The sequence below is a fragment of the Frankliniella occidentalis genome, unplaced genomic scaffold (genome assembly GCF_000697945.3).
Source record: "Frankliniella occidentalis isolate FOCC.00 unplaced genomic scaffold, Focc_3.1 Scaffold32, whole genome shotgun sequence".
Lineage (NCBI taxonomy): Eukaryota > Metazoa > Arthropoda > Insecta > Thysanoptera > Thripidae > Frankliniella > Frankliniella occidentalis.
The window spans coordinates 493478-518817 of NW_026267162.1; the positions used below are offsets into that span (position 1 = coordinate 493478).

The 25340-nt window shown below is 37.0% G+C and overlaps 4 protein-coding genes across 13 annotated transcripts; 2 read left to right on the forward strand and 2 right to left on the reverse strand.

Annotated features, from left to right (window-relative positions):
• Positions 1 to 2660: 2660 nt before the first annotated feature.
• Positions 2661 to 6598, reverse strand: LOC113218007 (uncharacterized protein C2orf42 homolog). 2 transcript variants are annotated; one of them, XM_026438133.2, is made up of 12 exons: positions 6142 to 6598; positions 5811 to 5999; positions 5580 to 5723; positions 5304 to 5489; positions 5088 to 5223; positions 4843 to 4988; positions 4601 to 4711; positions 4301 to 4496; positions 4065 to 4195; positions 3791 to 3973; positions 3518 to 3677; positions 2661 to 3415 (listed from the first exon to the last, which is right to left on the reverse strand). In XM_026438133.2, the coding sequence occupies exons 1-12, from the start codon at positions 6352 to 6354 to the stop codon at positions 3129 to 3131; spliced, it is 2082 nt and encodes a 693-aa protein (XP_026293918.1). In that variant the 5' UTR covers positions 6355 to 6598; the 3' UTR covers positions 2661 to 3128. The 2 variants fall into 2 exon arrangements, with proteins under 2 accessions (XP_026293918.1, XP_026293917.1); XM_026438132.2 differs by having other exon boundaries at positions 4301 to 4499.
• Positions 6599 to 6748: 150 nt separating this feature from the next.
• On the forward strand, positions 6749 to 10968 carry LOC113218013 (syntaxin-7). Of its 3 annotated transcripts, none has more exons than XM_026438144.2 (8): positions 6749 to 6907; positions 7413 to 7572; positions 7681 to 7750; positions 7832 to 7931; positions 8253 to 8412; positions 8517 to 8662; positions 8749 to 8904; positions 8993 to 10968. In XM_026438144.2, exons 2-8 carry the CDS (start codon positions 7458 to 7460, stop codon positions 9083 to 9085), a joined length of 840 nt encoding a protein of 279 aa, XP_026293929.1. In that variant the 5' UTR covers positions 6749 to 6907; positions 7413 to 7457; the 3' UTR covers positions 9086 to 10968. The 3 variants fall into 3 exon arrangements, with proteins under 3 accessions (XP_026293929.1, XP_026293930.1, XP_026293931.1); XM_026438145.2 differs by lacking the exon at positions 6749 to 6907 and adding an exon at positions 6967 to 7097; XM_026438146.2 differs by lacking the exon at positions 6749 to 6907 and adding an exon at positions 7104 to 7327.
• A 1052-nt stretch (positions 10969 to 12020) lies between these two features.
• LOC113218009 (protein tramtrack, beta isoform) lies at positions 12021 to 22133 on the reverse strand. Of its 7 annotated transcripts, none has more exons than XM_026438135.2 (12): positions 21953 to 22113; positions 21026 to 21223; positions 20789 to 20929; positions 20417 to 20660; positions 20152 to 20336; positions 19986 to 20064; positions 14871 to 15127; positions 14647 to 14769; positions 14431 to 14571; positions 14188 to 14349; positions 13894 to 14103; positions 12021 to 13810 (listed from the first exon to the last, which is right to left on the reverse strand). In XM_026438135.2, the coding sequence occupies exons 2-12, from the start codon at positions 21203 to 21205 to the stop codon at positions 13703 to 13705; spliced, it is 1830 nt and encodes a 609-aa protein (XP_026293920.1). In that variant the 5' UTR covers positions 21206 to 21223; positions 21953 to 22113; the 3' UTR covers positions 12021 to 13702. The 7 variants fall into 7 exon arrangements, 6 of the variants coding, with proteins under 6 accessions (XP_026293920.1, XP_026293921.1, XP_026293922.1 ...); XM_026438136.2 differs by lacking the exon at positions 21953 to 22113 and adding an exon at positions 21755 to 21892; XM_026438137.2 differs by lacking the exon at positions 21953 to 22113 and adding an exon at positions 21607 to 21631.
• Positions 22134 to 22287: 154 nt separating this feature from the next.
• On the forward strand, positions 22288 to 25334 carry LOC113218010 (uncharacterized). Its single transcript, XM_026438142.2, has 4 exons — positions 22288 to 22726; positions 23140 to 23202; positions 23287 to 23656; positions 23754 to 25334. Exons 1-4 carry the CDS (start codon positions 22692 to 22694, stop codon positions 24552 to 24554), a joined length of 1269 nt encoding a protein of 422 aa, XP_026293927.1. The 5' UTR covers positions 22288 to 22691; the 3' UTR covers positions 24555 to 25334.
• Positions 25335 to 25340: the final 6 nt, after the last annotated feature.

Genomic DNA, 25340 nt, shown 5'->3' on the forward strand with positions numbered 1-25340 from the left:
CCACTGCTTTTGCCTTGTTTCGAGTCAGTCGATCAGGTCCTTTCATAGCCTCTTCAACAGCAATTCTAGAAGCCTCTAAAATTGACTGATCTATACTAGTACCTGAATATGAGGCTCCATCACTAGAGATCATATCAGTCTGCTTAGAATTTTTGGCTTGTTGCACAACATATGTGCTGTTGGCTCCTATGCTCTCCTTGTGGATTAGTTCATCTTTAACATATGTGCTGTTGGCACCCACACTTTCCTTGTGAGCAGGTATTTTAACATAAGTGCTGTTAGCTCCTATGCTCTCTTTGTGGAATTGGCCCTCTTTCACATATGTGCTATTGGCTCCAATACTGTCCTTGTGATCAGGTCCTTTAACATAGGTGCTGTTAGCTCCTATGCTTTCCTTGTGGAATTGACTCTCTTTCACATATGTGCTGTTGACTCCTATGCTTTCCTTGTGCTCAGGTCCTTTAACATAGGTGCTGTTGGCTCCTATGCTCTCCTTGTGATCAGGCTTTGCTTTAACATAGGTGCTGTTTGCCCCAATGCTTTCCTTAGGATTCAGTCTTTTTTTTTTATTATGATACACGCTGCTGCTTTGACGCACCTGAAAATATTGGACAAATTAAACAAGGAGCAGAGTAAAACAAAATGATATGAATGATACACAAATCTGGAACATTATTGATGAATACCTGAAGGCTTCTTCAATATTCAACATTTCTTACCGTATTATTATTTACTGAAGACTCAAATGAGCTGGATTCTTCACTGGAAGGTGGTTCAATCTACAGTTTTACAATGGAATATAAAAAGAGGAATTAAAAGAAACCATAAGAAAAAACATAACTATTCAACCGTGAACTTTTTCTGACAAACTACCTTGAGCTCTCTATCATATGTATTGGTAGTAGATGTTACTTCCGACTCTTCTGAATCACTCCATGATGTGTACAATTGACGAGCTGAAATTCAAATTTAGACTTGATTAATATACAGAAAATAAATAAGAAAATAAAGTAGTGGTGTTTGTTTACTTTTCACCATACATACCCGCAAGTGCTACCTTGGACTTGCCAACAGGTGTTTTCGGAGCATGAACTTTCGGTGGCTGGGCATTTTCATTCGAAATTGCCTCCTCTAATGCGGCATTCACCCAATCCTTTGCTGCCTGTGAAAGGAAAAGTTAATAATGTCACAAAAAAGAGCACTTAAAAGGTTTCCTGTATAGGATGGGTACCAAAGACCTACTTGGAATTCCACATTGTACGCGGCTCGACTTTCCGCACCCTTCTGCCTGAGAAGATTTAAATAAACGTCGAGCTGAGCTTGAGGGAGAGACATTATTTTTTAAAAAAGGAAAAAACGTTCTCGTAGGCTATGATTGCCATCCGCTCGTGCAGCAACCGGTCGACACGAACACGACGCAGACACTGACAACAGACTGACACCAAAGCCGCCAGAGCCGCCGTCGGCCGTCCCCGTCGTCTGCTCGGACTGGCCACTGCGATCTCTGGCGGCAAATCACAGCACCGCGTATTATATTTGTCCAATCAAAGCCCCCCCCCCCCCCAGTCTCCCCTTTTCCACCCCTCTCTGGCGCCCAGCCAAAACGAGTTTTGTATTTGACATGGTTCACCTCCAAGACGTCTCTGAGAATCCCAGTGTGTGGGAGGTGCGGGGAGGATAACCAGCGGCCTCAGGCACTCAGTGCGCACAGGGCCCGGGGAGATGCGCGCTGGGCGTGCAGATGTCTCCGCTGCATGGAAATGGAGCTCTGTCAAGCGTCAGAGGCGCTGCGTCCAAGATCCCAAATCATTCCCCTACAGACCCGGGTGCCGTGCGTGCGTGTTACGTGCGTGTCGAGTCGAGAGGGAAGAACCCGAGCCGCCTGGAGGGTAGGCAGCCACCCCGACAGTTGTGCAGCGCCGCGCGGCGGGCGTGCCTACCTGCCGGGCCGCCCGATCGAGTAGAGTAAGAAGTGAGAGGGACGGAACTATACTCCTTCTCCCTCCAGCTCCAGCGAAAATAGACAAAGTCTGTGTGTTTCGCTCGTCCAGCCTCTGCTGGTTGGAGTGATCAAGGTAGAGTTTGCAACTGCCACCCCACCGAACGACGCGCAGCGCCGCGCCGGGTATATAGTGACTTCCCCAGGACTCGCAGGACCTCCTCATTTCGGGACAGTTTCATCCTCGGGGTCGAGTGCGGCAGCGCGGCAGCTGGGGCGCCGCCTAGGGCTCGGGCTACGCCGCCGAGATGGACGTGGAAAGCGGACTCCAAGCCATCACGGCCCGGCTCGGCCGCTTCCACGTGGTCCTGTGCGCCCTGCTCTCCACCGCCTACGTGTACCAGGCCCTCTTCAACCTCAGCTTCGTCTTCACAACCATGCGCTCCGAGCACAGGTGAAGCGGTGTTTTAGTCTATATTCTTAATCGAGTACATTGACCGACCAAAAATTTGCATTTCAGACTTACTTCTTGGTTTCATTGAACACTAAGAAGAGAATGATTCAAGAACGCTCTTTTCCAGGTGTGCTCCACCGTTATCCCAGTCTGTATCAGTGATTGGTCCTTTTCTGTTTTTCTTGACAAGATTTTTTTAAAGTTTCCCTAAACCGGATATGGCGATTACATGCTGGGAATAATGTAAATATTAATATAATTACAAAATTTTGGGTTTACTATGGTATTTATGATTGAATCATAAAATAAAATATGGGCCCAACACACAGATTCCATACAAGAAAATGGCAGTGATATGATCACTGAAATGGACATAATACTTTTGTCAATTTTACAAATCAGCAAGAAACACTCATCACATGTCAAATAACTAGAGAGCAAAGTACATATGTGTGCATGCATGTATCAATAATGGACTCATAAGAATTAATTTCATTCAGGAACTCTCATCAGTAAATGAGTGATTCATTTAGTGGGTAATGATAGATTCAACTTGAGTGCACATACATTACTCAACGATTTTGCAAACAAGGAACAAGTAAAACAGTAATCTTTGGAAAGACAATACCAGATATTGACAGCTCTGTTTTACACAAAGTTAATCGTTCTTTTAACACTAAAGCAACAACTGATCTTCCACTACTTTAACTAAGGTTCTTCTCCAAGGTAGATTATTTACAAGGACATCAGTTCCTCTGGATCAACAAGAACAGATATGCTTGCGGCCTGCTGTTGGCTAAATGGTGTTAGTTTTTGGCGTCTTTTTGCCTTTGATGCTCTGCTTTTTACAGATGTTTTCAAAGGTTGTCTGATGAAAGGGCTTCTAGCCTGTTCTGAACCACATCTCTGGTGACCAAATTTAAACTGAAGTCTCAGTTCACCTACCCTGCTTAAAGGAAGGACGTCAGGAATCCACTCTATGACAAACGGAGTTGGTTCCATTTGGTCAGGAGATGTATTACCTAAAATCATTCATTGTAAATATTTGTTAAAACAACAAAAACAGCATTTAACATGACTTTAATTTTTATTTTATTTTTTGTAGTAGACATGAAAATACTGACCAACTTTGAGATATGTTCGAACTTCAAGTGGCTTAATAAGAGGTCTCTTCATTGTTTTAGATAGATTAAAATTTTTATCTTCCTTCTTGTTGCTGTTGTGAAAAAGATCATAGGTGCCATCTCTGTTCTCGACAAAGCTCCTAATTATATCAAGAGGCATCTGAAAGTAAAATGGTAATGGTACCAAAGAATAACTCAATTTCCATATCACCTCAAGTAAGATTTGAGTATGTTCTTATTGACATCCACTTTCAAAGGCATCAAGTTACTTACCAGAGGTGTGTCAAATATATGTTTTACAAACAAAACACTTGTAATATGCCAAGTGTACTTGGTAAATGTACCCAGTGGAACAGAGTCCTTACGAACAAATACTGTAGTTGTATTTGGAAGGCGCCTTTTCTTGTTCCCACCTAGTGGAGTAGACATACGTTCTCTCAGGCAATCAAAAAATACCTAAAATAAACAGAGAAATCCAAGTCTAAGAATTCATAAAAGCAGTTGATATAACAACAGAAATAATAATCAAATGATTTCTACTGTATACCTGAGGGACATGAAAAACAAGAGGGTCTGGGTCCCCACAAAACTGAAAATGCATGGTTTGATTTATTCGCTCAGTGACAGAGGCCAACCATTGAATAAATGACACATTAGATTCGTTTTCATCAGGTGGATCTAAAAGTACAAATAAGCAAGATGTTAAAATGTGAAACAAATGGCCCAAAGTTAATCATGATATATATGTATATATAATGGACTGAAGTTCAAATAGATGCTTACCTTGCTTTTTAAAGGCAGTGCTGGGCATAGGCTTGCGATCTGAGACACTCTGTTTTTGACTTCCATTTCCACGGATGTTCCCGCTTATCACTCTTCCTTTGGAACTGCATAAAGCCTGGACACTACTCTCTAATGGTTTATGTAAAGTCATGAGTGCTTCATTTACTGAACCCTCTCTTTTACGCTTCAATTTAGACTGCTAAAAAGAAATACATTTTTAAGTATGGTTTTTAAAACTTTTAAGTATATGCTGTTAGCTGGTAAGTATGGAAAAAGTCAAAGTCTTAAAAATCTACCTACCTGAACATGAGGAATAGATATTTTTGGAAGCATATCAGCTATTTCATCAGCACTATATGTCATGCCATCACTATCGAGGGGATGAATTTGTATGTCTCCAAGCTCATGAACCTAAAAACATAAGAAAAGTCACAAAACTATTGACATACCATTAACATGACATTAATTTGTTTTCTACTTCAACCTGAACTTCAAAACACTACAAATTCTATAAAATGTATAAGTTTACTCAAACTTTTGACCTGTGTTATTGTGCCATCCTCTGCAACACTGATGCTTGCTGACTGAAGAAGAGGTTCATCCTGTAGCACCACTTCCACTTCACATGGATCAGCGCCTCCTTCTAAAGCATCATTCAATATTGAGAACAACTGATGCTCTTCCCTGTCTACAAAACAATACAGGTGAAAATAAATTGTAGTTGAGAGTTATACTTCTCAATGAAAATTTAAAAATAAATTATGTAAATTAAGCTGAAAAAACATACTTGGAGATGATGGAGGATAACACATCTCCACATAATGTGCAAATTCTTCAGATAATTTGTCATCACTCACAAATGCACATACACAAGCATAGAAGTGTACACATCTTTTAAGAAGGCTGATGTCATCCTTACCACCCTTATTATATAAAAAAAGATTAGAACTAAAGAAATGCATTACTACAACTAAAAATTAAGTGAGAACATGTTAGGCCTTACTTTGAACTCTGGACAACTACAGAAGTGTCTGTGCTCCACTCTATCTTTCACTCTGGAAGTTAGAAAAGCAAAGTGAAGGTAGCCTAAAGGGTGCTTAGGAGATGGTTTGCACTTTACAGCCATGATAGTTTTTGACACACGCTGTACTAGTGGTCCCGAAGTCTCAGCAATCAGATTCCAAAGACACTAAAACAAACAAATTAGGACAAAACCATTAGCAAAGTAACATAAACCAATATTTATACTTACATTGTATTTAATTTACATTAAGCTTACTTGCTTTGTATTTCCATCACAATCTAAGAGGTTGATAACAGTAGGTTTTAAAGTGAGAGGGACAGACTCAGCAAAGCATCGGAGAGCAGCAGCAATATGCTGGCATGATACAGGCTGAAGAGATGAAACAACAGAGTTCTTTTCCTACAAAAAAAAAAAAAAAAAGGAGAATTAGTTTTACTCCAAAATTATTTGCAAGTCACAATAAAGTCTGAAAAGATCAGTACTCACATGGCACTTCAAAACACTTGCATCAAAAGAGCGCTGACATGTGTCGACAAAGCAAAGTGCAGCATTAGGACTGATTAATGTACCGTCCTCAGCCTCCAGGCCTCCAGTTGACAGAGGATCGGACTCAGTCAATAGCTGAACAAAGCCTCTATAATCTGGTCCCTTGTCTCTCACTCTCACAGAAAACACCTGCAATATGGACAAATTATTAATAGCAATTTAAATTGTGAGACGGTTCCTGTTGACAGGTTACTTATAAATAAAAGTAAAGCAGTCATCAGTCTTTCCTTTCAAAAGAAACGAAATAAAATGAATGCAATATGAGACCTACTTGTGTATTAGAGCCTGTCTGCAAACGACAAGCATCTGTGGAAAATTTTCGTTTTTCACCTGCTTCTTTAAATACAACATCACAGGCTTTGTTTTTACAACTGAGACCTCTCGTCCCATTGTACGTTCCGCATTTCGGACACTTGCGAACACCACGCAATGTAGCTCTCCCAAGATCAGACAGTAGTTCCTTGATTTCCTCTTTGTTGGGCATTATTCAGAACTAACATCAACAACATATTTTCATGTCAATAAATGGTACATAAACAATTCGACATAACCTTAAACCACAAAATTTCTAGGCCTCTCCTATCTCTCTCTCCTTCCTAACATGGCATTGCTATTGCGATTTCTATGACCCAAGCCAAGACCGTCGTGCAGTGTGCAAGCCTGTAACCCTCAAACAAAAAAAGTCTTCAAACACTTTTCTTTGACCTCCAGGAAACGACTAAAAATAGCTTATAGCTGACCACAAAACAATTTTCGAAGTTTCTAAGGTCAGTACAGTTATCCGGAGACAATCCCTTTCTTCCGTTTCTTGAAATTTCTGTCCAGAGAGGACCAGAGGTAAGTTATGTCTACCTTATTCCCCCCTTTCTATCCTGCTTTCTCCCGAATGCGGGCCTCTTCTTCCCCCCACCCCACTCTGACTAGAATGGCTAGTGCAGTCGGTGGGTGTTGGAGTGTTGGTGATGCATTTGTTGTCACGGATAGTGAAATAATACAATTTTTTTGACTTCTTGTCGTATTACAATCTGTCAATCAAGGTGAGAATTTCTCCTGTACATTCTATGAGTCCCTTATATTATGATGACAGGTACAACGAACTCAAGATAATAACTTTGATCGACGTGTGTCATAATCTCTCTGTCCTGTCATTGTGGCGTAGTTACTCGTCTTTATGGGCCTTATCATCCTCTTCAAAATCCACTTTGACTTGCAAGCCATTCTTTCGTGGTGAACAAACATTTCAATCTGCACTATGCCTGTTACAATTACAACTATAGATATTCTTAGTCCTTATCGAGCTATGCTCTTCTAACCTCTACTTCTTTTCTTGTGCCATTAGATGAAAACACTATTTAAAAATTTATGATATTGCTAAACATTTTTATTAGTTTTATCTTTTTCTATAAACAGTTGCATTATATTTGTGTCATTGACATTGCAATATTATTTAAGTTCAAGTAGGGCAATGTGCACAGCTGTGGCCATACGTTTCATTGTAAAATTATATTATATACATATATATACTTATGATTTTTCTTTCAGACATAGGTTTTGACCTAATTCAATAGCAGAACAACTAAAGGCATCATGGACAACAGCCCAGGTTTCTTGTCGTACCACAATAGTGGCCCCAGTGGCGGGAAGGACTTTATGAAATTAGCTCAAAGTATTGGAACAAGTATTCAGAAGATATCTCAAAATGGTTCGTATCCGCTTTGCTCTGTTTTTGATCTAATTATTTCTGGCAGATATTGAAAGCGTTAAATTTTATTTGCGACAAAGTCCTGACTTTCAAATGGTAATTTTTCAGTTTCTTCTATGAATAAAATGGTCGATCAAATTGGCACACATCAGGATTCACCTGACCTTAGAGCTCAACTGTAAGTATTATGTCTTCTATTACAAGGAACACTAAAACACTTAAAAGATCTATGTAAACTTTTCTATCTTTAATTTCCCAGTCATCAAATACAGCATTACACCAACCAATTAGCAATGGATACCAAAACTAAACTTGAGCAATTAAGCAATATCCAAGCTCCACCAGGCACCTCAGATGCGGTATGTTTCTTTAAATCCCTTTAGTCCTTTTATTTTTTTACCAAAAGATATCAAAACTAGTAAATTATTAATAAAATGTTGAACTTGATAAATTTTCTGTAGCAGTGTTAATAAATGGAGGGTGAAGAGGTGCACTGATGATTTGCTACAAATTCACCAGAATAGTGTGCAAGTGCAGCGCATACTCTTTTTTCTCTGTTCATTTTCATTCATCCTTTAACATTATACCTGAATTCTATGTGACTTGGGTGCTTTTTCCGAGCACAGTGATCAGTAAGTTACGAAATGACCAAATCTTGTACACTTTTAACTTTTCTTCAGAGACAATGGAAAATGCAGAAAGATCGTCTAATGGAAGAACTTATGGCTGCTCTGAGTTCATTCCAAACAACACAACGGAGAGCAGTGGACAAAGAAAAAGAAGAGGTCCAGCGAACACGAGCAAACATGAAAGCACCAGATCCTTTCCGTCCTCCACCGGGTTCGTTGTGCTTTGCTAGTTACTAGTGTTGTGACCTGTGATAGAGTTCAACTAAGACCTGTTTATAACTTGAGATAACGTCACTTGTATTTAAATTATTTCAGGTAAATATAGTGAGCCTTTAATAGAGTTAGATAATGTTTCATCACGTTCTACACCATCTCAGAAGCAGACCCAAAAAATGCTTGCACAAGAGCAGCTGAACTTGCAAGAACTTGAAGACAAAGAGAGAGACCTGCTGCAACTGGAGGTCAGTTATTAATAGTTCTCCTTGTTAAATTCTTGAATTTTTATCCGAACATATTAACTGTAGTCTCTCTATTGTTTCCTCACCAGGAAGACATACAAGGTCTTAATCAAATCTTTATTGATTTGGGAAAACTTGTGCATGACCAAGGAGTTGTTATTGATAGCATTGAAGCAAATGTTGAATCAGCAACTCATCAAGTGTCAGAGGGTACAAGACAGTTAAACAAAGCTAGCGGCTATCAGGTTAGTTCTGTGACCTTTGCTGGCACTTATTGATTAATTTGAGTGATCCCTATTTCTTCTTGACTCTCATGTTTTTCCTCTTTTTCAGAATAAAATTCGAAAGAAGAAGTGTATTTTGTTCACAATTTTGGCCATTGTGCTGATCATTATTATTATTATTATTGTGTGGCAATCCAATTAATGCCAAACTCTTTGGTGTTGAATTCGTTGATTTGTTATTGTTTGTTATTTGGTGTTCTCTGATACGATCAAATTTACTGATGGGTAAACATAACTGTTAAAACAAAATTTTAACGTAGTCTTTGTGTTTATGCCTGCATAAGATTGTATAAATACAACATCAAGTAATATTGCCTGTGTAGAGGACTGTCATATTCGTCTTGACATACATATAGAGTACATATTAAAGCCAATCAAGGCTAAGTGATTTTAATTGTTATAAAGATATCTTTATTAAATTTTATGCAATTTTGTTTTGCTGATAATTACTTATTTTAAGCCTCATAGACCCATTAACTCTCTTCTTTCTTGTTTTTGTATTATTACTACTACCACATCAGCAACTGGTCAATCACTCAGAAACTCATAAAGAGGTGTACTTATGTATGAAATTTTTAGTGTGGCAAACTCAAGTTTCTTTACTTTACATTGTGGCCAGATTTTGTATGTTTTGCAATTGTGTTTTCATCTTGCAGCTGCATTGCAGCTATTATGCCCTTTCTTTTAAATCGTCTCAAGTCCGTATTGAGTTTGTGCCATATACGTTTTGATTGTGAAGGACAACTCAATAGCATTAACCAAACAACAAAACTGTGTCTCAAGTACCGCCTTTGTTGTATGTAAGTATGTAGTTAAAAAATCATTAACATTAGGTAGATATAAAATGATTGTGTTACCGTCCTGGATAAAAAAACGTTATTTATGAGATTTTTCCGAATTTTGTTTTTTGTCTAGTCTCATTCCGGCAGTAAAAATAACATTCCTTCTCATTATTTTGCAAGTTGTTCAATAATCCTCTGTACTCTTAACTGCTGTCTATACAATGAATAATGTTAATGTTGGTTACTCAAAGGCAGCAGCATGACATAGTTTACTATTTCTTAAGTCTAAATGCTTCACAGTAGAACTACAACTACATTCTGAAAGCTTATAAAAGGTAGATGAAAATAGAGTTTTTTAAATTTTACTTTTGTATGTTAAACAATTTTCCTAGAGCCTGCAGAACTATGAAAATTGGAATTGGATATGAATGAAATTCTTTTGTGACACCCTACCACTACTGCTTGTAAGGTTTGATTCTAGAGCAAATATAGTCTGATTACTGCATTATACTGTAATATATTTTGTGTTGCTGTTTTTTTAATTTGATTCATTATGGGTGAATGTGTCACTAAAAATTACATGCATTTTAAATTAGCTCATGAACTTCACGTAGGTCATTTTATTTTGTAACAGCGGACACTTTTTGTAAGTGCACAAAATCACTGCTTGATTTTCTTATTTTACTTTTGAAAGCTTTGTGGGTGTATTGAGACTGCCAGCTCAAATTTTTGCTGTGGCTGTACTGACATTTTTTTGGCATTACCAGCAAAAATGCTATAGTGGTCTCTGATGCCTAATATATTGCATGTTCATCTCTGTCATCAGTTTGTATATTACAATGTGCTACAGTATTAACAGCAAAATATCATGGTGGTATCATATTTACGTCTCAAGTTTAAATTTGGATCATGATTTTTTAATGTTATTTGGGCTGATGGCTTGTCTTAGAAACGACCTGTACAGTGTGTTTACTATAAAGTGGGTTGGGTGTGTCGCTTTTGATGAGCAGCAAAGGATCCATTTATTACCTCAATTCAAATCAGTGGCTTTGACTGATTGCGAAACTCAGGGTAGTCCCGCTTTGTAATGGACACCCTGTACCTTGTCTTCTATTTTCTTATGAGATATTTAGTCATTTTGTATATGTGATTTGTTTCTTGTTATGGAAGTTTATAAGAAGTGGATAAAATAGTGGTATGATGTAACTTTGCAAAATTCTAATAAATTATTGTTCAGTCATAATTAGTTTCTCTGGGTACTAGTTTCTCAATGAATAGGTAACTCGCAGTCTTCCGCCAGTTTCAACTCATCAGGAAATACTTAAAATATTCTATCAGTAGCTAGCTTATACAAACTAGTAAGGGTGCACAAGCAATCTGAGTTACCGAATTCCTTGATGACGAAGATATGTTCTGTCACCAAAATCTCTAAAACGACGACAAGTGAGACCTTGGCAATATCCATGAGTTGCAGATTGTGTGGTTACCCTGCACTAATACTTAAATTATATCATAGATGTAATAGGAGTGAAATTAACGTTTGGAGTAGTTTTGACATCACATCACCAAACATTTCTAATTGTGAATAGAACAAGTACAAGTAAGGGTGGAAGAATGGTGACATAGATAAAATACAACTTTCTCTTAACAAAATAATATAATTTGATTTTTGTTTTACAAATATCATTTTTTATATACAAGTATATACTTAACAAATTTTAGCTCTAATATACATCTAAATAAACAATTATGATAACAACAACAAGAACAAATACTTGACCGATTCTGAACAAGGGATCAACATTACTTCAATTGCCAATGGCATTGAAGGTCTAGCCAAGTTAGACACGTTCACTTTGCCAAAAGTGTTCGGATTTTGAGCGGGCTAGTTCCTAAAGTGTTCTACTTCCAAAATGATGAACAAAAATATTTTTTTCAGATTTTTTGGACCAGGGGAAAAGGTCCCCCTAGGCCTTCAAGTTTAACATGGGACTCTTATGGAAGAAAAGTCCAAAAAGTGAAATTTGCCATTATCGGCTTCCAAATGCAATTTCAAAAAAAAATCTCTTTCAGAAATGGAATCTACGTGTCAAAACGCATCCGGAGACGTGCCACACTTTATTAACACAATATTCGTTTTTGTACAATTTTTCTAGAATTTTCCTTGAAATCAGCCTTTTTCGCCCTTTTCCCTATAGGAGAGCTCAAGAACCTCTGGTACGTCTATGAAGTGTGGCACGTCTCCGGATGCGTTTTAACGCGTAGATTCCATTTCCGAAAGAGATTAAAAAAAAAAAATTGCATTTGGAAGCCGATAATGGCAAATTTCACTTTTTTGGCTTTTCTTCCATAAGAGCCCCATGTTAAATTTGAAGGCCTAGGGGGACCTTTTCCCCTGGTCCAAAAAATCTGAAAAAAATATTTTTGTTCATCATTTTGGAAGTAGAACACTTTAGGAAGTAGCCCGCTCAAAATCCGAACACTTTTGGCAAAGTGAACGTGTCTATAGCCAAGTACTACTAAGTACAGCTTAAATGTACTGTACTTTCGATCCCTTGCTTTAGTCTTACCAAGTTTGTTAAAAAAAAAACAAAAAAAAACAGCTATTAAATTATAACACAGACATAATTTAACAGGTAACAGTAGCAGACACTCTAGGAATGAGAAAGCCATACTTACATGATCAAACAAAACACATTACTCAGCATGTCAATCTAGAAATGAGGTGATGACACCAAAATCATCACAAAATTCCTAAGGTAATCATTGCAGAGAAGAACAGACTATTGTCATAACAGTCACATCACAATCTACTCTACCTAACATGAAATAGCATTTAACTCTGTAGAAAATAGTGATTTATTTCATTACCTCTATTTTAGAAATTACTTGTGCTTCATGTTTCCTCAAAATTGTAAAGTTTCCTTTGAAAAATTTACAAAGTATGAGACATACTTCTTGTACTATTGATAAATTAAGATTATAATAACACAAACTGCATTTTTCAGCATTGTGCACTGAACAAATGAAGGAAACAGAACCTTTAATTTGATGGGGGATTGAACGAAAAATTCTGCGATGCATGGAACATTATTCAGTCTCCTGGCTTTAAGACCCCTTTTCACATAAACCTTGACCATATGTAAATCTGCAGTTTGATGTCACCTCTTATCCAAATCGTGCACCAATTCACCAATTACTGCAGATGGTATTGTACAGGGGAAAAAGAAACAATTAAGTGAAACTACCAGAACAGATGTGGCATTTGGGTATGTTACACCATAGTAACCTATATACACATTTACCTATGAACATAATACTGATTTGACAAAGGAAATGTTACATTAGAAAACAGCTTAAGTGAAGATTTTAAGGTATGAGAAGAAAATGACAAATCATCTAAGTAAAATATTTTTCATCAAAGGCCTCAAAACCTTCTAAAGAAAAAAAGTAATTAAAAAAAATCAACAATTTGGACTGTTCAGTTCACAGAATTATAACTTTCTAAAAGAAACAAGAGAAAATCCCTATAATATTTGACTAAAAAATAAGAGGTTAAGTTTCACTTTTAAAATTATTCTGAAATTAAATTAAGACATTATAAGAGCTACACTCAAAGAATCAAAACAAACGAACAGAGAGTAAACTATTTTACCGATACACAGTGCAATAAAATTGGGATAATTTGCAAGCTGTGAGCTGAAGTGAGCCCCAAACATTGCTGCTACAACAAATTAAATGAAGGCAACTAGTATCATTTACTGTAGAGTTACAACAAGCACACAAAACAGAAAAAAAACCACACACACACAACATTGTAAACATCTTAGAAACAATCAGTCAGGAGAACACAATACACCACAAAAGGCAGGATACAACATTCAAAATAAGATTTTGATGTTATGACTATGAGTTTCACAGCACATAATGAATTTTCCAATATTCAGAAACAAGCTTGGTCTGGTCTCAAATTATACTCAAATTGAGCTTGTCTTAGGTAGAAGTCGGACTAAACTTGATGAAGTACTGCCTGTTGCTAATGAACCCAACGCAGCCTCTTTCTTATTCTGCTGTTCATGGTATTCCTATAAATTCATAAAATAAATTAAAAAACAAAGTGTTGAAGGGGAAAATTGTAACAATAGTCAGGAAGTTAAATTATAATTACCTGGAAACAAGGTACGATGCACAAATTAGTTTTGCATTCAGGACAGTGGTACTTGGTTTTTCTCCTTAGTGTGCGACCATGATTGTCAATAGTATTCCAGCAGAAATTACATCCTAGGGCAGGACCCTCACGTTGCACAGGGCAATGTCCAGAACGTGCAGGTTCTATTGTCAAACTTGCACTGGGACCTAGATCTAATGGTGATGATGACTGAAATATAGGAAATACACAGAAATTAGAAAGGTGGATCATTCACACACAGTACATATCACAGTGAACTAACTGGTCCCACACCTGAGGAGATGATGATGCAGTTCTTCGTAAACTTAGAGGCGGCTCAGCAACAAGACGCATTAATTGAGCAGATCCCATACTTGAGGAGGGATTTGACACCACAGACACTGAGGTAGGAGACGGCTCACCCTCAGGCATCCTCTCGAGACTTAAAGATGACATCTAGAATAGGGCATTCATTTTTTAGTTGTATTATTGTTAAGATGACTCTCAAAAGTTGAAGAGTTTAATAGATGAACTTACAAATGGGTGTTGTGTTGGTAATCTGCTGGGCTGTGAGTGCTGCCGTTGTACAACATTAACAAGAGGCGCACTGCTATGGCTAGGAAGATTTGGATGAGAATGCTGCTTCACAAGATACGTTGTCGGCACACTTAAAAGAGACTGAAAACCATACACATATTAGAAATAAGTTGGAACTTAGGGCAAGAGAAATTGAATAAGGAGACTTTTACCCACCATGGACTGATTGGTTGGCTGTGGTGACGATATTGAACTTGGCTGTTTGGAGTCAGAAATTTGACGCTCAATTCTCAAACCTGGGACAGTAAGTTGCTGACCCCCACTAGATGAAACAGTGACCTAAAACATATTAAAAATGGCAACTTACACAAAAAGACAGATCATTTAAGATAGATATAATTCTAGAATTAGATTTGAAATGAATTCAAAAACGCACTTACAGTAGAAATCTTTTCTCTAGAGCCATCTCTTTTCACACATATTTCTCGAATAGGAACTGGAGAGGAGCCCCGTGAAGGAGTCTGATTTGCTGGCAAGCGATCTGGTGATGAATGTTCCAATTTGACAGAGCTGTGTACATGAGGTGAGCCTTGTTCGTCACTTTCTGGCGATGTTTGAGCTGCTCCAGCAGTGTCACAATCCTTCTTCACTCGAGACTGGCGGATAAGATGACGTCCACGTTTGCTTCCAAATCTTCCTGCAGAACAAGATATCTATATAAAATTTGATGTCAAAGAATATAATAGACTTGCTTCTGCTTTCCAACAGAACAAACTATTAGAATCTTGAGGTAAAAATTTCAAGTGTTAAAAAGAAAAAAGAAAAAAAAACAACAACATTTGTTTTCAGCCAAGAAAATTACTTTAAAAACTCAAAATAATATTTTAAAATATATAAAAACCAAAACCAGGAGGGGTAAGAAAGATGGCACAAACAAAATTGCCTGAGATATAAAAAATCTAATGTCCAGGTTATAACAAGGCATATCTTAAGTTTGGTGTAAGACAGCGACAAGTTTTATTGTAACACTTTATTAAAAAATAGGTCAATTTTTCAGTACATCAAAACAGATTTTTTTTTTTTTTTTTTTTTTTTTTTTTTTTTACAAATCGGAGGGTGGGAGGTTTACATTTAGATCTGAGATAAAGAAAAGTCTTTAACCTGGCTCTGACTTGATTCAGGACAAGAAAGAAAACAATCCAAACACTTTTTTTTATACCATATTTATATTACAAGATCACCAAAACTGGTACAGCCATAATACAAACAAACTGCCCATGTAAACTTTCAAGTATAATTCTATGTCAGTCATTAGCCAGGCACTGTCATGTTTGATTCATCAAGGGTTAGGTCACAAAGTAGTTTTATCCTCCTGTGAAACAAACAGAATTCAACTAGAGATTGTAATACTGGTACTATGTATCAAGGTTAAGTACTGTAATGCAGAGAACAAATTCCTAAGACATAATATTTGAAAATAAATTTGACACTTTTTTCTTTGTCTATTGATCAATTAGAACCAAAACAAAAATAGAATGAATTGGATAAAAAATTAAATAAGAGTAGAATGAGAGTCTCACAACTGCTCATAGAAGAGTGACAGACTCACACCACAATAGGATATCAGAAGTTATATGTGTATTCACTGTAGGTATATGGGGGCGTTGCAGACTTAAACTTCAATAAGGACTTCAAGGCTGCTTGTTCATGGCGAACTGGACAACAAAGTCTTATTCCACCTACTTTGTAAAACTGGCAGTGATATCTTATAAAACTGAATATGTAGTCAACAGATAACAATGAGAATAAACTGAAATGACCTATCAGATGAAGCAATTACAATATGAAGGATTATCGTTTGATTGGACCCAAATTCCTACACTACAACCCATAAAACTAATTATCAGTTCTTTCACTAACTTGACTTTGACTGTAATTATAATCATCATCATCATCATCATCATCACTTTAACAAATAGTTGGATAGGAATTGTACAGAGTGAGCAAAGTGTTCCTACAAAAATGATTTTACTCAATCAAATTACAGTTTAAGTGTGATGAGTTGTGGTTCTTCTATAACTACTGCTAAAAAGGCACAAGAAAATCCTTAACAATACTACACAGTCCCAATGGCAACTCTTAAACATATATAAAAACAAAAACAAATTATTTTGTACAAACAATGGAAAGAAGAGGCAAATTCGAGAAACAGTACAGCATCTATTAAGTCTTCAGAAGTACATAAGGGGCTATTTACACTTTGGTTTCAAAATTAACACAACTTTAAGGACATTATACACTTACGATTCTCATTGTGTATGAGGATAGCATAGAATTGTTTGGTACGGTTTGGTATTTATTTTTTTGGTAACATTCCTAATATTTGCTATAAAATAGCACGACTACAAACACAGAACTGCAGAGATTGCACATACACCAGCAAACGAAGTGGGAGTAAGAAGAAAAACCTCCATTAAAATTTGTGGGGATGAAAAGTACAAGTAATTTTGGAAGTAGAAGTGAATACATGCCAATAGAATTAAGAGAAACATGAATGATACAGACTGTAAACTGAGTAATGTGAATAGACAAGCTCTGTGTTCAAATCTACATCCAATGTTGGTCATTTGGGTTAGAACCACTATTCCCACTATAGGGCCCTCCTGTAGTACAGGCACTGAAGTTCCAAGGAGGTCTCCGTGATTCAGCAGGACGTGATACCGTAACATCTCCCAGAAAATCATACTCCTGGCTATTGGCATGATAAGTGCGGTTTGACTTTCTAACCAGGGGGTAACCCATGCTAAGGTAATAGCGATACAGAGTCATGTGGCTCACACCATACTTTTTCCCAGCAGCCAAGAAACTGATTCGTCCCTCTCGAACTTCTTCGATAGCTTGCATGAAGTTTTCTGTGGTCCCTTTTCGCAGAGTAAAAACAGACTTTTTGCGCTTGTTCAATGCCTCACGTACAGATCGGCTTTCCGTAGAGTGACCAAGGAACTTGATTTGTTCTTCATCTTCTGTCAACAAGAGAAAGATGGAGTCGTCCATATTTTTATCAAGATTTTAAAATTAACCCTTACATCTACACCTTGCAGTGGTAACTACCTCAAAATATGTAACACCCATAAAGGATATTGTGGCTCAAAGAGAGAAAAACTTCATCCACATGTCTCTGCTGAAAACTTACTAGATTGGCCAGTGATCCAGATTAATTATTTTTTTTCATGAGGAAAACAGCACAAATCTTATCAAGTATTAATACTGGCATGTTTCACTTGTTTAAAGAAAAAAGCAGCACTTCCCTTAACAAGTAAATTTATAGTAACAAAATAACCATAACAACGAATATAGTACTTAGTGTAAAGCATGCAGTTGCTGGGAATAATTTGCAGTATAAGAAAAATTTGTACTAAAAAACTATGAAAAAAATTACAGAATTTTACGATAAAGGGACAGCAATGAAGTTACGTTATTAAACTCACATTATCTTTACAAAACAGCAAACAACCTAAAAAAAGGTAACCATACGCCACCTTACTATATGGTTTTGAAAACTATATACTAATTTTGGCAACTCTATATAGCTGAATCTGTTTTTCATTGTTCATCTTGGTGCCTTCAACTGCTACTATCTTCAAGGGTAAGGAAGATAAAGGAGAGGAAAATAGCAAACAATTTCATGAACGGGACAAATCTCTAGACGAAAGGGAGTTTTGTAGTGCGGCAACTTTACTTCTTGGATTTAGAAATCCTAGTCTTCTGCATTCCAACCAAAGTGTCCTATTATTTACTCCAAATGTTCTTGCAGCTTTGCAGAATCCAATTCCTTTGTTCATCACAGCATCCAAAGCAAGTTTAAAATTTTCATTATCTTGCGGTTTCCGTTTAAAATACACATCACCATGAGGGACAACTGGGGGTGCTTGGAGAGGGGGTGGTGGCCAAAAAACTTGTGGATGATCATGGTTTGAACCCCTTGGAGCTGGCTCAACATATTGTGGATTGTCATAGTAAAAGGTCTCCCTGCGTTCTTTGTTCTCTTCATTAATTATGTACTCTTCGGCAGGAGTAAAGTTGAGCCAAGGATTTCCTGAATAAAGTAAAAAGACATTAGGGAGAGGCAAATGTTGACTCAGATGATGTGTTTTACTCTTCTCTCTTCCAGCTCCGGCTTATCTAGCGACATAAGACATAAGCTGAGCTTCCAAAACTTTATAAATAAAAAATAGTTCGCAAACTAGTTTTAAAAGTTTACAGTTGCTGTAAAACAAAACCAAATTTCCTAAAGGTCCCAAATATTACAAAAATTAGACTACAAAATCCTACTGCAAGATAAAAAATCTCATAATTCTACGCGGACAACATCCTACAGAATCTTAATAACGAAGAATGAAGTACTGTCAGAGAACAAGGATTTAACCATCCTCAAGGCCAAATTTACAAAAAAGATACTAACAGAAAAGAACAAAGAATTGAGTTTGATCAGACATAGGATCAATATTGTGTAGCATATGTGACATTCTAAGTTTCATTCAGTAAACAGACTCAATTTCTTATTTTAAGCAAATCTGTAAGTAGCACCAACATACACACACTTCTTGAAAGGGCAAGTAAGTAAAAGAAACAACAGACAAGTTTTAGAAAAGAAACCTAAGAAACAGTGACAACAACTATGTTTGAATGCTCGATAGCTACAGAACGCACAATCTTTTAATCTACAAGAATACAAAGATCAAAATCTAACAATTTACAATTTAAGAAAAGTATAAATTGCAAACCAGAAAATAACTACTAACACTCTTTGATGCAAAATCCCAAACATGTGTTTCTTCCTTCTCTTCTCTTCAGTATACACTCTCAAATTTCACACTCAGCAGTAGATAGAAAATTAAACAATACTAGGAAACAAAGGGGAAGAAAAAACATGTCCAGAGAAACTTTTCAGTGTGCTAGTAAAGACATGCTATCTTCAGCTCGTAGAGAACAGAAGTTTAACAAGGAAACAAGCAAACCTTTAAAAAGTGACAAACCATATGTAATTCATGCTTTAGGTTAAAGTGTTACAATTTATGGTAAAAGGGAAGGCATGCAAATGTTGTTTTACAAAGAAAATTTTGTGAACAATACCATTTTTTTTTTACGAGACAGTTAGAACTTGAAATGAGAAAAAAAGTTAACCCAGGTGAATTTTAACACAGTGACTATTGATAAATGGCTTCCTGGAGAAGCTATGGTGCTCAGAGCTCGAATTTTCAACTCCAACAAATTGAGTGGCAAAATTATCAACATTGTTTAAAATTGAGACAATTGTGGATATTTGAAAAAAAAACTTCTAAAAAATGAAAAGTGAATTTGCATTGAAGCAAACTGGAAGTGCAATACCAACACAACTACTTATCTTATATGGTACAGGTAGATACTACGAGTTTTAATTATTTTGGAACTGGCTATAACTTTACACACACCCACCGGATGGCCTTTGAGTAAAGTCTAATACATCTGCTAAACAGATTTTGTTAGATCTAATTTGATGAGTTGGTTTATCTTACCTGCAGTTGGATTGTACATGGTAGAAGTTCCTGGTGTACTGTCTGCATTTTGTCCACTTGTATTCTCTTGAGATGAATGCTATTAGAAGGAAAAGGACAATCATAGTAAATTACAGCTTCACAATAAAATCTACAATTTAAATTGAACAAAAATTCACAAGCGTACCATATGGTTCGGATCTTCCAAACTTTCTATAGATGTTCCATCGGGAGGCTCTGACTCTGTACTTGCTTCTTGAAGACTATTTCTTAATGAGCCACTACTCCTTATGCTTTCACCTTCTGATTGGAAAGACATGGGTTCTGCTTTCACCACATTTATGTCTACTGATAGTTCCTCTGATGTTCTTTCTGGAAATTCATCATGGCAACAGTGACAGTTGTAATGCATTAGGACTTTGGAGGAAGGAGTAATAGAACTGACTATTTACCTGTTGATCCTGAACCTGAACCAGATGAAGTTTTCCGAAGTCTTTTACGTCTCATGGCTGGTGACATTGGTTGAGGAGAGGGAGAGTGACGGACTGAGTCTGAGCCCCAGCCACTGGCACTATCTCCTGGAGGAGTAGCCACATCATCACCTTTATCTGATGATAGGCTTCTAGATTTACTCAATGATATATGATTCTGTTCTGGCATTTCAGCAAGTCCTTTTACTTTCAACATTTCAGCTGTCTGTAATTTAAAGATATTTTAAAACATTTCATTTTTACACACTAACATGTTGCAAAAATTTTTAAGAATCAAAATTTTTAAAAAGGTGTGGCTCATAGTGGTGTGAGGATGTTAAATAAAAATGTTACCTTTAATATTGCAGGCAATTGCTCTTGTGAAACATTTACTTCTCCGTAGTACATAAAATCTACAATGACCTTAAGATCATCATATTTAACATCTTTCAGTATCACAATTGGGTGTTGACAAGGGTTCAATGTAAAAAGAGTCTGGGAAAAGAAGAGTCAAAGAGATTTGAAGATTGATAATAACTCAAAACTAACAAGCAGCATACATAAAAAATATATGAGAAAATTTATATCTACCTGGAAGTATGAACTACAGGCAGACAAAACAACTTTATGTGCCTGCACATGTTTGCCCTCTGCCCCCAATGTAACATCCACAAGTGATTCAGAATTTAGGAGAGTAGTAAACACTGAAATAAAATTGGGCTGGTGGTTGTTCCAGCGAAGCCGGAACTGTTGCACAGCAGCCGCAGACATTTCTCACATGTGGAATACCTGTAAAATAAAAAAATATGGATAAGCACATAAAATAAAATGTAAACACAAGATCTGCTAATAAACATGACAAGAGAAATCATGAAGATCATCCATATTTTCAACATTGGGATATAGAAAAAAAGAATAAACAATACTATGATTGAGATGACATGATTGGTAGGTAACTATGGTTACTCTAACAAAGGGCAAAGGTGACTGCTTATCTAAAATCAGAAACAACTCTCCCTGCGACCAACAAGACTTCATAACAAAAAAAGAACCTATAGAGCACCAGTGTCACTGACATTAATAGAAACAGGACAAATGTAATGGTTTTCATTCTGAATATTGAGTTATCCTCAAGAAATGTGAGCAAAGTTCCAATTAAAAAAGTTATCCACCTGAGATAAGAGCAGAACGAGGCCCTACAAACTAGCAGACTACACGAAAAACAATCAACAGCAGCTGACCAAAACAATAAATCGAATGAAAGATTTGATCCTAAGCGTGTTACAGTTCTTAACATTTGAGATTAGTCTACAAGCAGACCTGGGTATAAAACAGAACATTTAGATCGCACTTGACCTTCATTCTGTTAGGCCTCACAGTCAAAACTAACAATTCCAGCCGGCTGGATTAGGATAAGTTAAAGGCAAAATAACATTCCAGCGAAGTACAAGACTAACTCCAAAAATTTAGACAGGGATATCTATGTGGAAAATCTCTTTCGTCAATAAAGATACACACCTGGAAAAAATAGTAAGTACCCTCACTTTCGAAACATACAAACAACCGATGAGGTGATGACGCAAGTCGTGTGATGACGTCACTAGGCACATAATGAGTCAAGGTGACTCCAACGGTAGGAGGAGGAGTGTTTTCCTACTTCCGGTTCCGATTTCAGATACAGTCCCTAAAATTTTAGCTTTTTATTTACAACTTTTGAAGACTGTACTAAAATCTTTAGAAGAACGCAACCGGACAGGGGGCAACTCTCTCCGGGCACCCAATGGAAATTAGAATTTCGATGACGTCACGGATTTTACTCGGAGGCTGCCGAAAGCGCCGAAGGCTCCCGATCCGACCGGGGGAAAACCACTAACGGTACCGAGTCGTCTCTCCATCCATCTCACACTCTACGCTATGCCACTAGGCTCAGAGATTGGCGTTGGCGTTTACATTTTTAGTTGTGTTTGTTTATAGGGTTCAAAGTCTTCGAGAAGGCTGACTTTCACAGGACATTTAATACGCTTAATAATTATTTATATATTTCACAACTATTAAAATATATAATTAAAACATAAGCTGTGCAGAATCTGAAAGAATTAAACCAGCGACTCAGTCCGTATTTTCGTCTGCTGTTTGTTTGATTCCGGCTTCAACAGCCAGCCATGACAGCTCGACAAATCATCATCCATGTTTCGTCTCGAGCAATACCGTTGTGAATCTTTTTAAATTTAAATCATCGTGTGTTACAACTCTCAATATGGAGCTGCCTGCCTCTGGATCGGATTCAATTGTGTAAGTTTGATTCCCAAAGATGTTGGTAACCTTCACCTTGCTACCACCTAGGCTTTATTGACAACCCCTGGCCAAGAAAGTAGATTGATATACATTTATACATTGCTATCTATATACTCCTCACTGTCTACTACTAGCATTACCCTCATATATTTGGAAAATACCAGTATAATAATTTTTATCTGGGTGGATCTAGGGTGGTGAAGACACATGGAAGTAAGGAAGAAAATGAAGATGAAGTCGTATACCTATAGCTCTCTCTCAGCAGCTGACAGACAGATATGGTTGATGTTCTTCACTTATCTTCACCAACCTAAATCCACCTTTTTCACCTAATGTTAATTGTTCTGCTTGTTGAGCGCATGGCACGTGTGTGTGATTTTTATTATTTTGGATCATTATTTTGTCTCTAGGAAAAAGAAGAAAAGCCCAGCGAAAAACATTCCTGTTGAGAAAAGCTCCCAGAAACCAGAAGCGTTAGTATTTTCCAGGTCTATTCTTGTTTTAAACTATGTAACCATTGAGATAATTCTTTTGATGCAACAAATTTATTTCTTTAGACAATGTTTTGTTGAAAAACTGCCAAACGAGATACTAGTGACAATCTTCACTTACCTCAAGCCCAAGGAACTGTTGTATGGAGCAGGATTGGTGTGCAAGAGGTGGCATGAATTAGCCACTGATGCAGAGTCATGGCAGAAGGCAATTTATTGCCTATGGGATGATCTTCGTGTATGGCGTCATGCTCCTGTGATTGGCCACCTAGAGATTCTTGCTCCAAATGAAATTGAGGTGGAGAAAGTACGACAGTTGGCACTATCCCCTAATCCAACATCTGTGCGTTCAATGAGGATAATTTTGCGCCATCCAAAAGATTCCTTATCCATCCTCCGAAAATACGACAAAACCTTACGAATGTTGGACTTGCAGGTAACAGAATCTTGAAGACTGGAACTGGAGTGTGTAATGTAGTATTTCTGATTTTATGGTTATTATCTGACCCGCGTATCATATGTTTTATACTCAGGTTGCTGGCCAGGATGCCCAGCCAGATGAATGGAAGGAATTCTTCGATACAATTGGCTCATTGGCAGAATTACGCAGTCTATCAGTCCGCATTTCGCCAAACAGCTCCGATATTCCTTACAACAAGCAAATCTCAGCTGGATGCCACTCACTACGTTCCCTTCGAGTTAGGGGCCAGGAAACTATTGCATCTGCAATAGTTAGGGATCTTGGTAGTGTTGTTTCTAGTTTGACCGTCACTTGCAGTTTCAATGAAACATCAGTGCATCTCATTCAATCCTTATCAGCATGTTCATCAGTGGAAGATATCACCATACCATGTAGTATGATTGGAGCTATTTCACGCTTGTCGTCCTTAAAATATTTGAAAGTTATTGCAGATCATGGCCCCCTCAACCTCAGTGAAGCAATAGAAGCTGCCAAACCCACAATTCAAAAGATTGAAAGACTTGAGGTGTGTACTTCACGAAATCAAATAGCACCTAGTTTGACCATTAACCAATTGATAGCTGGGTTTGCTCCATATCTAAAGAAATGCAAAACAGCTGATTTAAGAGGGTTGCATTCACTTGATGAATATCTCTCAGAATTCATAAATGAGGCTGAGAAAGTTCAACAATATTACCTATGCTGCAGGGTTTATCATCTGTTGCATTTAGAACAAATGCCAGCTGTGACCACTGTTCATGCCGTTCTTGATAGTCAAGGCATGTATGTGCCTTATGTTATGAGAGCTGTCAACCGACTAAAAAAACATCCAAAGAAAAAATTTAGTGTCTTTTTTCATTGTTTAAATGTGTAAATGTACCTGTCCAAATTTTAAAACCTAGTAGTGTGCGGATTTGAATATTATACTTTACTTTTAAAAGTATCCCTTATGTATAGTACAGTAGGCAGTATTTTAAACGAACTGCATGTTAAACATGTTGATTGTGATTTAAAGTCTGTGGCAAGTATGGTACTTTCCCATACCATACCTTCTCATTATCTTGGTGATGTGATCCAAAGTTTGTAGAAACATGTCACTTTCAAGACTAGAATTATTTGACTTCTGCCATAACTGGTAATATAGGTGTTTTTTTTTGTGTGTTTTTTTTAAATGTGATGTCATGTGACAAATTACTTGTGAGTTACAATTGTATGTTATTCATCTGTATATCGTCCATCAGTTAGTGAAACTTCATTATAGAGCTAGTGCATATAGTTATTCTGTAAAATGCTACTATAGTGAAGGTTCACTAACAGTTTTGCTTGTAGATTCATGCTTTGCAACTACATACCCCATGGCATATTGCATTTTGGGCTGTTATCTCACTTAAAAACTTTATTGTTCTGTTGCTAACCAATAATATCTATTCTATCTATCTATCTATAATTTCTCTCAGGCTTATTGGTATCTTCAGAAGAGCCAATTATCATTGTTGTGCAATGTTTTACTCTCCTTTGGTTATGTTTTTAGTTACCAACCTACCTATTATATGTCTATTTATAAACATGATTTTTTATTGAAATCTGAAAGTTCTCTGTCTATAGCTTTTAAATTGTCTTTGAAATCTGCCAAGTAAAACTTTGAAAGTTTTCAAGGAAT

Coding starts and splice junctions, on each gene's coding strand:
- LOC113218007 (XM_026438132.2), bottom strand. CDS start 6,354: ATGCCCAACAAAGAGGAAATCAAGGAACTACTGTCTGATCTTGGGAGA. Junction 4,989..5,087: donor TTATCCTCCATCATCTCCAA/GTATGTTTTTTC, acceptor ATTGTTTTGTAG/ACAGGGAAGAGCATCAGTTG. Junction 3,678..3,790: donor ATATATTTGACACACCTCTG/GTAAGTAACTTG, acceptor TTTTACTTTCAG/ATGCCTCTTGATATAATTAG.
- LOC113218013 (XM_026438144.2), top strand. CDS start 7,458: ATGGACAACAGCCCAGGTTTCTTGTCGTACCACAATAGTGGCCCCAGT. Junction 7,573..7,680: donor TCAGAAGATATCTCAAAATG/GTTCGTATCCGC, acceptor GTAATTTTTCAG/TTTCTTCTATGAATAAAATG. Junction 8,905..8,992: donor ACAAAGCTAGCGGCTATCAG/GTTAGTTCTGTG, acceptor CCTCTTTTTCAG/AATAAAATTCGAAAGAAGAA.
- LOC113218009 (XM_026438135.2), bottom strand. CDS start 21,205: ATGTCTGCGGCTGCTGTGCAACAGTTCCGGCTTCGCTGGAACAACCAC. Junction 14,350..14,430: donor TACCAACACAACACCCATTT/GTAAGTTCATCT, acceptor GCCCTATTCTAG/ATGTCATCTTTAAGTCTCGA. Junction 13,811..13,893: donor GCATCGTACCTTGTTTCCAG/GTAATTATAATT, acceptor ATGAATTTATAG/GAATACCATGAACAGCAGAA.
- LOC113218010 (XM_026438142.2), top strand. CDS start 22,692: ATGGAGCTGCCTGCCTCTGGATCGGATTCAATTGT. Junction 23,203..23,286: donor AGCTCCCAGAAACCAGAAGC/GTTAGTATTTTC, acceptor TTATTTCTTTAG/ACAATGTTTTGTTGAAAAAC. Junction 23,657..23,753: donor TACGAATGTTGGACTTGCAG/GTAACAGAATCT, acceptor TTTTATACTCAG/GTTGCTGGCCAGGATGCCCA.